The sequence below is a fragment of the Bidens hawaiensis genome, unplaced genomic scaffold, assembly GCF_021521415.1.
Source record: "Bidens hawaiensis isolate Kalapana, Puna unplaced genomic scaffold, B.hawaiensis_p1.1 tig00001575_1, whole genome shotgun sequence".
Classification (NCBI taxonomy): Eukaryota; Viridiplantae; Streptophyta; class Magnoliopsida; order Asterales; family Asteraceae; genus Bidens; species Bidens hawaiensis.
The window spans coordinates 3146665-3157754 of NW_027491088.1; the positions used below are offsets into that span (position 1 = coordinate 3146665).

Here is an 11090-nt window from a genome sequence, read left to right on the forward strand (position 1 = left end):
AATTACATGATGCGGGGTGTGTATTTGATTTGGGAGGCAACTTTAGTTCGCCAAGTATTTGCGTTGCCTCACTAAATCCGATCTATTGATGCAGAAAATCAAAGATGATGGATAAATATATCAGTAACTGGAGAAAATATATAATTCCAATTACCAACAAAATCATATGAAATATTTAATAAAAATTTACAAATTCCCAACTCAAAATAAATACCTAATGAAACATAAATTGCATCAGTGTTTGGAAGACTTACAAATTGTGAATTTGATCAATCACGAATTAGTCTATAGTAAATTCCTAAATAAACAACTTTAATTTCAAAGAGACAATTTAAGATTTAGGGAACAAAAATAGGTAATGCAAAATCAGTACCTGGCAAAACATCACGAAGGCCGAGAGAGAGTGTTGTTAATTGATTAGAGATTTATAAACTCACTCTTCTCTAGCCATATAATATATAATTATATATACTCATTTCATACATAAAAAATTATAGAAAACATCTTTATTAGAAAACATGTGTTAAGCAAGTTTTTATTATTTTAAACGTTATTCAATTCCTTAAATTTGTCATATCAAAAAAGAAAGCTTTAAAATTGTCCACTTTTAATTTTAAATTGTTTAATGACAACTTTTTTTCTTAATTGAATGGGTTTATTTTAATGAACTTGAGCATCATTGATAATTTTTAAAACGAATGAAATCTAAAATTGATATCGCTAAATCTGCTGATTACTTAAAAAAGTAAATTAAGGGAACGAGATACTGTGTGACGTTGATTACGAAAGTGCGGTAAGAAAGAATGTAGAGAAACCAACTATGTTCGCCTCCTCACAAAGTCACAATAAGGGGCTTCCTCTAACCATCATCTAGTATTAGAATCAATATAGTAATTTGTGAGTATAAAATGTACTAGTACCCTAAAGTACCTGTACACAAAATTTATGGTGCGAGTACGGGTACTTTAGTACACATGGTACTCGCTTTGTTACCATTTTTTTTTCTTTTTTAAAGAAAATCTCCAATAAACTTGGTATCGATACCAGTACGGTACCGACAATCAATTATCTATAATACCAAAAGCAAACTGTAATACCACAACCAAAACTAAATATGTTTCAAATCGACCATAATATAAAATCCATTCAGAGTGGTTGTTACTAGTTTTTTATAGGAAGAAGAAGAAGAAGAAGAAGAGAATAGAACTAGGGTTTGATTAGTTTGATTTGAACTGTTAGTATTTAATACTTTGATTATGGTTTTGAAAAGCAAGTTTGAAGCCTTAAGGATTTCCCAATAAAACACAATTAGAGATATGAGTTTTGGAAATCCTAATAAAAAAACCCTACATATTCTTAACGGGTACCTATACCCGAAAGTACCGGTACCTAAAATCAATAAATTTGGGTACCTGTACCCGTGCTGAATAAACAGGTACGAGTGTTCGGGGAAAAAATCCATCCATAGTTAAAGAGAGAGCCGAGAGAGTTAGATCAAAATCACTTTATCCTTTGATGGAATTTTGTATTTATAACCGAACGTATAGAATGTTTATTAGGCCGCGTATCAAGAAAATATCCGGTTTGTCCATTCTACAACCACGATAGTGGAGATTGTAGATGTTTTGTGTGGGACCCGTTGCTCGGTATTGAAGTCGCTTTTGCGTGGTTGTCGCAGGGGCTCAGTATTGAAGGGCGCCCCTTGGTGATGTTTAGCGCCCAAGGGCGCCCGCCATCCAACCCAATGGAACCCCATAGCGTTGGGTCTAGCACACGACCTTAAAAGTTTTGAGTTTGACTTTCTACAATTCTAGCCCCGTTTTTTTAAATCCAAGTAGAGCCGTATACTATTTAAATATAACGTCAAAGTCTCGATCAAGTTTATACGTTATTGCACAAAATACGTAACTTCTTTGTTACCAACTTGCAAATCCCATTATTTGTACGGCGTGTGATGGTCTTCCAGCCATTGATCATGTACAAAAGGATGGTCAACTTTGACAAATTATGGGTCGCATATATACATATATACTTACCAAATTCAGCAAGTACGTGCGCACACTTAATAATAATAATAACTATATATGGATCAGCACGCCACCAAATACATATAACCGCATATATAAATATATGTCTTCATATGTCCATTTTATGTCGTCATCGTGTGTACAATATACACAAGAAAAATAGCCATATATATTCATAGTTTCATTCAACTTTGTTTTACCGGCTACCACGCATGGATGGTTTGCTGGCAGATTGCATAGCTGACATACTGTCCCGTGGTTCACCGCGGGATGTATGCCAGCTGGCGGTGGTTGCTACGGTGTTTAGGACGGCTGCTGAGTCCGATGTGGTGTGGGATAAGTTGTTGCCACCTGATTATGAAGATATGATATCGGAAAGTGTGTCTCCGGTGACGTATAAATCAAAGAAGGAGCTTTTCTTTAAGCTTTCTAATCCACTTGTTATTGACCGTGGTGTTAAGGTAATCGTATAAAACACTTGTATCTAATGCATTATATTTATCAAACAATGGGTAGGCCTTATAATATTATAACACTTAAAACTAATTAAAATGTAAAAAAATGTTTTGCAGATCTTGTAGCTCTTAAACTTTTTTTTTTTATTATGTATAGTATAAGCTAATTTCAAAACATATCTAATCTAACAATACTAATAAAAGAAAATAATGAGGATGATGTGGCAATTCCACATTCATTCTAGGCATAATCTCTCTTCTCATTTATCTTACCTATCCATGGGTTATGGAGCAAAATCATATTGACAAATAGGTTATAATTTCTTTTCTAATTCATTTTAACTATCCATTGGTCATGGGTCAAAATAATTTTGGCAAATTGGTTATAATTTCATTTTCAATTCTCTAATTTTTCATCTTATTTATCCTACATATCCATGGGTTATGAGACAAAAACAATTTTGAGAAATGAGTTATAATTTCTCTTTTAATTCTCTAATCTATCATCTCATTTATCATAGTTATCCACGGGTAATTGGTCAAAACAATTTTTGCAAATGTTGTATATTAAAAAATCAAATTTGTAAATTTGAGATTTTAGACTTCTTATTGTTTATACTATATATATTTTATCTTCTTTTTACCTATAATTATATTCATTTCTTTTAGATAATGAATCTTTTTATTTTTTATTATTTGACAAATTCCGTGTAATACACGGGTTCAAAAGCTAGTTTCATATATATAAGATTTGAAATACAAATGAAATTAATGTGCTTATTATGAGAATTAAGTAGAATAATTATGTAATTACTCTATAATATAATTAATAATTAATTTATTTGTATATATAATTACTTTACTTTATTCTCACAATTAACACGTTAACGTTACTTTTACGCTAATTTTCTCATATATATATATAATCAAACTAGTGAGAGAGAGAGAGAAAAGGAGTACGGATGTTATGAAACCGTTTTATGTATCACGTTCAAAAACCTACATATACTTGCTGCGTATATGATTCCCGCATTACGTTCTAATTAACATATCATTGATCACGAAATTAACTAATATATATTCTCTTAATTAATTTGTTTTACCAAAAAACATATGGCCTAATCGTATTAAGAAGTTAGATAAGACTTTGTACGTATTGTTGTGCGGGTTCAAACATGTGTGTGACAAAAGATAATGTTGTTAAAAAAATAACTAAAGTTTGTTTATAAGGGTTGTGATTTTGGCTTCATTTGTATATTAGGCAGTCTCAATAGATAAAGCAACGGGCAAAAAATGTTACATGCTAAGTGCAAGAGAACTTTACATCGCTTGGTCAACCAATCCTCTCTTTTGGTGTTGGAAACCCGTTATCCAATCAAGGTATATACAATATATGTCTGTATGGTGAGACACTCGATAAAAAACAAGTTATAAATTAAATATTATGAAAACCATATTAAAGTGATAATGTATTGTATAACCATTAAACCATATTTTCCATGTCTTAACTAAAACTAACTTTTATAATAGATTTGCAGAAATCGTAGAGCTTAGAATGACAAGTTGGCTTGAAATAAAAGGGAAAATCAACACCCAATATTGTCACCAAATACAATGTATAGAGCGTATCTCATTGTTCAAGTGGCTCATCATCGTGCCTATGGTTTAGATGTTGTACCATGTGAGGTTTCGGTTGAAGTTGGTGAACTTTGTTCACGAGGGACGGTCATACTATCTCACAATGCATGTGCCAAGCGATCGTTAGAGCATGTTTGCGATAAAAGCAAGGTTAAAGAAGGTTCGGGTTCAAGATTTGAAAACTCGGTTTCAAGGGTTGGTTGTGAGAGAGAGGATGGATGGTTGGAGATAGAATTGGGTGAGTTTTACAACGAAGGAATGTGTGAGAAAGAGGTTAAAATGGGTTTAAGAGAAGTGAATGGTGTTCATTTGAAAGGAGGGCTTGTTATTGAGGCACTTGAAATCAGGCCTGTCTAGTCATGATAATGAAACAAGTCCTTATATATTTATTACAATTTGATTGTGTTTTAGTTACTGTTTTCTTTTTTGGTTCGTGCATTTAACAATTTTTGGTTCTAGACATGTGCAATACCAAACTTGTCATGTGATGGGTTTTCTAAGAGTATCCGTAGTGGTTCAACAATAGAGGGTGATTGGGCAACAAAAATGAAGGAACCCCCCCTGCCGGCGCGATAATAGGGGTGATGAATATTTATCGCTTGTTTGTGTTTTGTTTTTACTATTATTATTATATGTGTGTGTGATATAAAACACTATTACACCCGTAAAATAAAAACCCACAATTTGCTAACTGGACGCTACATAACGCAAGTCGCCCTATTTTTTAGCTCCTCCACTACACATAACCTAAACCATGCACACCCTCTAAGGACTTTTTTTATATTATTTTGGAAACCAAATTTCAATGGTGAATACATGAACCATAGTAACAATTTATATGTTCGAATAGTTAAGACGGCAAACCAATGTAGATAAAGCACTTGAAAATATATTCCATGTCGGATATACTATGAGGAAAAAAGAAGTGTGTAAGTAGTTATATAGTCGTGTTGTACATTACAATTGAAAAATCATTACAAGTGTTTGTGCGATTCTTATAATTTCCTATACCTTTGATTAAAACACAATAAACGTAAACGTGTTTCTATTACAAAATTTTAGATTGCGTAAAGATTTTTCTTTTTAAATAACCAAATCAGCATGTCAACCACAAAATTTTGTTCAAATAGGCATTGGCGTTTTCATTTGCTTATATAGGCAATCCACGACAACCGATCAAACATCTCCTTCTTAACTCACACACCCATAATCCGACTTATTCACTAACCCAGCTCCTCCACAATCCACTTAAACAAATGTAAAAAGGCTAAAAGTCAATGTCATCCGATATCCTTCACAACCTATACAGTTATCTGACTCATTTAAATCTCACACACCAATAATCCGGCTCCTTCACAACCTACTTAAAAGATGGTGCCTATTTGATAACAAAAATTTTGTTCTAACATGCCTTTTTTATTATTTTTATTTTCCCTTTTATTTTATTCTTTTGAATTGTGATACCTATAATAGAGGTTGGCAAAATGTAATAGGGTATGGTAGTATATCATTAAAAGGTGTTATATATCATTTAATATGTTGTGTGAAACAAATTGTGTGGATGTGTTATAGTCAAATCATTAATGTGCACGTCTAAAAGACAAATTACTTACCAAACGAAACAAAATGTTTGAAATACCAACCTAACCTAGCACACCATGTTCATCACGATTCTCATCCACATATAGCAAAACAAACACTCCTAAAAGGCTAAAAGCATATTTGAATTGTTATATATCTTTAAAAAAGTAGGATTATTCTTTGTATAATTGTAAAAAGCTGCTAAAAACATATTAATGGATTATGGATGGTAATTGTTAGCCAGCCCATCTGGGTAATAGCCTAGTCCCCAACTGAAAGGCAGCCCAATTTTTTGTTAAAAAATGCGTGGCAGCCCGTGGGTTTATTGTAGTCTAAACCAGAAAAAAAACCGGAACCGGAACTGGTTAGGAACCAAGTAAGGTCCAATCGGGTACAACCGAAACCGGTCGGATTGGATTGGAGTTTATATTTAATTTTGAAAATATATATCTTTATACCCTTTTTTTTTGTAAATTTTCCATTTTTGACCGATCTTGACCAAAGTGATTAATGGCCAACTAGTAGGTGTGTGTGTGTGGGGGGGGGGGGGGACGACTAGGACTAGGCGACTAGTAATCAGTGCCTAGGTAAGATTTTTACAACCATTGGTATGAAGGGATACCTGGTGGTACGGTTCCTACCCGACAACTGGGTACAACCGGGTTTTTATTTTTTAAATGTCATTTAATGCATAGAATCGTCTTCTAACGGTAATATAGCTGTTTTTTTTTTGACTGTTTGAAACCCGTTGTTTGACCATTTTAAACCCCCACCCCTCCCCAAACATAATACAAATAGATATTGAAGTTTTATGCTTAATTACATCACTTGTTTAACTCTCAAGCGCTCTCTTGAAGGCAAAACCGCTCTCTCAAACATCCCTCTCGTTTTCATTTAAACTTCGTCATTAGACCTAACCAACCAAACCGATTCAATTTAGGTCACGAAGTTGACTGAAAACGATGTTTAACTACATGACCCGAAAATGAAATTAGGGGCAACCAACTTATTTGAAATCTAAAAACAAATTCAAGGTCTCTTTTAAAGCAAAAAAAAAAAAAGAAAAAAAAAAGAAAAATGGTTTAGATATAGCATAACCTTAATAAGCTAAGGATGCATGTGGCAACTAAGCTAACAATGCATGTGTCAAATAACGTGTCATCGTTTTCAAGGATTTTGATTGCTTTGTTTTTTTTTTTTTATTGTTCTCTCAAGGATGTCCACAAGATTTATGTCGGTCTACTTTAATTTTATCGAGATTCTTTAGCGTGATACGGCGGGAATAGGTTGAAATCCCAAATGATTAGGCTGTATGGTTAACCAGAAGATTCTAGTTAAAAATGTGTAATGTTACGTAAACAGTGAATTTTAATTAATAAATTTTTTAACTAGTAAGTAATGGTTTAATTATATATATTAAAAAAAAGATGTGACTGGTTATTAGTGAGGTGAACACCATTTTTTAAGCCCTTTGAGCATCAGCACGTTAACAGGAAGCCTTTGGCGCCCCATTGTTTAGGCGGACGTGATGTAGCAAGTGTTAACATCCCTATTTAGCATGTTTGTCATTCCATTTGTTACTCCACAACAAATGGTCTAAATGTAGTAAGTCATTAGACACGTTATCCGTAATATAATACTATAATGCAAGAACTACAAAAACAAAAGTATATATATATATAAAAAACTGAGTGCTCGAATAAAGCCCAGAACGCCACCATGACCCATGTCGGAGTCACATGCATGTTACTAAGCTAGCGCCCCATCCTTCACGTCCCCTATGGCATCATATTTAGCACCCATTCACGCCGAAAAGCTAGTAAGAGAATGCCATCTCGAATGATTTTGATGTCATCTTGAATTGTTGTCGTCCTTTGAATAATGTCCCAGAACATGCGGACTTACAAATTACAACTGAGGTTGAATATATATGATTCTTGTCTTTTCTTAACCAAAGTAGAGGTTCATGAGTTTTATAAGCTGAAACATCAACGTGACAATATGTCTCGATCAAACGCCGATTTTCCACACATTTTAAACGTAAGTTTAACCAACTTGGCAACTTGGAAACCCCACTTGCACACAATGTGATTGCAACCTTATTACCTAAGTACATGTAAAGATACATACACACAGGAATGGGATTATTTGAGAACTCAGAAGAATAATTAAATCATTTGTTTTTTTCTCATATGCATTATAAGTAGGTTGTATATGTAAATTCAGGGGTGGCTTGGGTACAGGGTAATGTGGGCGACCGGCTGAGGCATTTAATTTTTTGGGGCACAAATTTTTTCTTTATATATATTTTTATGAAAAAGAATATGTATATTTAATGTTGACTCTAACTATACAATATTTATGTTAGTCTAGTGGTAAAGGGGTATGAGTTTCAATCAAAAGGTTGCAAATTTTACTCACATTTTTAAGTTTATTTTTATACATAGTCTAAATCATAACAAAATGAGTTCATTTACATAAGGCCTAAAATTTTTATTGCTTATAATATTTCGTTATTCGTTGGAGTATACGTGCATTTTTATTTCGGCTCGGCCGAGTCATATAAATTCTCGGAGACGGCCCTGTCTGTAATAATATAATAAGAAATACATTGATCGACTATTTTGACACTTTATCCAATCATAGTTTTTTTTGTGTTTTTTTCTGTTACAACTTTTAAAATATGACGGTTTATAAAATTTGAATTATACACTTGCGGCGTACTTCATTTTATTTAAATTAAGTATACTTTTTTGTAAAACTGAGTTATGTATGATAAAATACAAGTCATCGAATCACAAAGATGCACACCGTTAACGTTGCTTCAATATTTCATTTCTTTACGTTTTTTTTGCGACATACTTATTTTTATCAAAAAGTTCAGCTTGAATTATTGAATCAACAAAATAGATCGCTACAAATTTTAACACTCCTCATGTTTGTACATATAGTTTTTTTTTCTTTACAATTTCAACCCTTATTTCATTTTTATAATTTTTGATAGATGTAAAACACGCGTTAATATTCGTTTTAGGAATATAACAACTTCATCTTTTGAGTTTTCGGTTTTTACAACGAGTGGCGATACATCACCAGTACCTTAACCAGGGGTGAATCTAGTGTTCGGCTAGGGAGAGGGTTTGTACCCACTCAATTCCATAGTTTCCTTTATAAATTTGTAATATATTAGGTCCAAAGATCCAAGTGACAAATTTACGTAATCGAATTGGTGAAGATTTTTTGAATGCTTGTGTAATTTGTAGTGTTGAAAAAGAAACGTTTTTAAGTGTTACGAATGAAGCTGTAATTGACCGTTTTCAAAAGATGAAATCACGTAGAGGGCAATTGTAATATGTATTTTGTTTATCTTTAATGAAATTTATTGTTTACATTTCTATACGTAGTTTTTTTATTGTAACTTTTTTACTCGACCCGTTTCGGTTTGACCAGACCCATTTTGGTTTGACTTGTTTTAGTTTGAATTGACGAGTTTTAGGTTGAACTTTTTTTTTATACTCACTGGCTAAATTTTCTAGATCCGCCACTAACCTTAACAAACTGAACCGATACCAACTAAATTTCGGTTAGCATCTTTCATTACCTAATATACAAAAAGATGGTCAAGTTTTAACACATTCAGCATGTACGTGCGCACACCAAACTATAACCACGGAACAACATGCCACCAAACATATAAATAAATATAAATATAACCGCATAAATATATATCGCTTCATATATATGCCCATCGTGTGTACGATAATACGATATACACAAAAATATTAAAAACATATATTCATTGTACGTTTCATTCATTCAACTAGCTTAAAATTAATATTAGTACGCATGGAGGGTTTGCCGGCAGATTGCATAGCTGATATACTGTCCCGGGGCACGCCGCGGGATGTATGTAAGTCTGCGGTGGTGGCTACGGTGTTTAGGATGGCTGCGGAGTCAGACGTGGTGTGGGATAAGTTGTTGCCACCTGATTACGAAGATATGATATCGAAAAGCGTATCTCCGGTGACGTATAAATCGAAGAAGGAGCTTTTCTTTAAGCTTTCTACTCCACTTCTTATTGATCGAGGCCTCAACATAACTAGCTAGCTATACGTATAATATTAATTTCGTTAATATTAATAAACAATAAGAATCCCGTAATGCTCTTGTATATAAGGCATACCACATACAAATAATCTAAGTGGAAAGAGAGGAAGTATGCCAGTAAAATATATAACCGTCTTATGTATCATATTAAAAAATACATCATACAGAAAGTGTGGTCAACCGCTCTTATATGATTTAGTATATATTTATTCTAAAATGAATAATTTAGTATATAATTTATGATTTTGGGCTTCATTTGTATATTAGGCAGTCTCAATAGATAAAGCAACGGGAAAAAAATGTTACATGCTAAGTGCAAGAGAGCTCTACATAGCTTGGTCAGCCAATCCCCTCTTTTGGTGTTGGAAACCCGTTACTCGATCGAGGTAATATATAGTTGTATAGGTTGCATTTCATACGAACAAGTTTAAATTTTGGTATTGTGAAAGACGTATGAGTGTAGTGTTGACTAGATGTAATAAGAGAGGAAAAATAGATTATGCAGTTACATGACCGTCTTATTTATTATACTTAAATGGACATATATAGAGACTTTACACAATTTCCACACGTCACAATCTTTTACTTAACATTTATGTCTTGTGTATTAACTAAAACTAACTTATGTAACAGATTTGCCGAAATTGTAGAGCTTAGAATGACAAGTTGGCTTGAGGTAGAAGGAAAGATCAACACCCGAATTTTATCACCAAATACAATGTATAGAGTGTATCTCATTGTTCAAGTGGCTCATCATCGCGCCTATGGTTTAGATGTTGTGCCGTGTGAGGTTTCGGTTGAAGTTGATGAATTGTGTTCACGAGGGACGGTCATGCTATCTCACAATGCGTGTACCAAGCGATCGTCAGAGCATGTTTGTGACAGAAACAAGGTTAAAGAAGGTTCGGGATCAAGATTTGAAGACGCGGTATCAAGGGTTGGTTGTGAGAGAGAGGATGGATGGTTGGAGAGAGAATTGGGTGAGTTTTACAACGAAGGAATGTGTGAGAAAGAGGTTAAAATGAGTTTAAGAGAAGTGAATGGTGTTCATTTGAAAGGAGGGCTTGTTGTTGAGGAACTTGAAATCAGGCCTGTTTAGTCATGATTATGAAGAACAAATCCTTATGTATATCTATTACAAGTTATTTTTGTTTACTTTTTAGGCCCCTTTTTAGTCATGATTATGATAAATAAATCCGTATCTTTTAAAAATTGATTGTGTACCGCGTACGAAAAGCTCACCTCTTTTGCATTTCGCGCTTCGTGTCTTGGTTTAGACCAT

At 33.4% G+C, this 11090-nt stretch overlaps 1 protein-coding gene and 1 pseudogene across 2 annotated transcripts; both read left to right on the forward strand.

Annotated features, from left to right (window-relative positions):
• The first annotated feature begins 2082 nt into the window (after positions 1-2082).
• Positions 2083-4522, forward strand: LOC143586099 (F-box protein PP2-B15-like; annotated as a pseudogene). Its single transcript, XR_013144652.1, has 3 exons — positions 2083-2488; positions 3744-3862; positions 4013-4522. The product of XR_013144652.1 is annotated as an F-box protein PP2-B15-like (transcript).
• Positions 4523-9512: 4990 nt separating this feature from the next.
• On the forward strand, positions 9513-11071 carry LOC143588009 (F-box protein PP2-B15-like). The gene is made up of 3 exons (XM_077069133.1): positions 9513-9803; positions 10080-10194; positions 10442-11071. The coding sequence occupies exons 1-3, from the start codon at positions 9548-9550 to the stop codon at positions 10905-10907; spliced, it is 837 nt and encodes a 278-aa protein (XP_076925248.1). The 5' UTR covers positions 9513-9547; the 3' UTR covers positions 10908-11071.
• Positions 11072-11090: the final 19 nt, after the last annotated feature.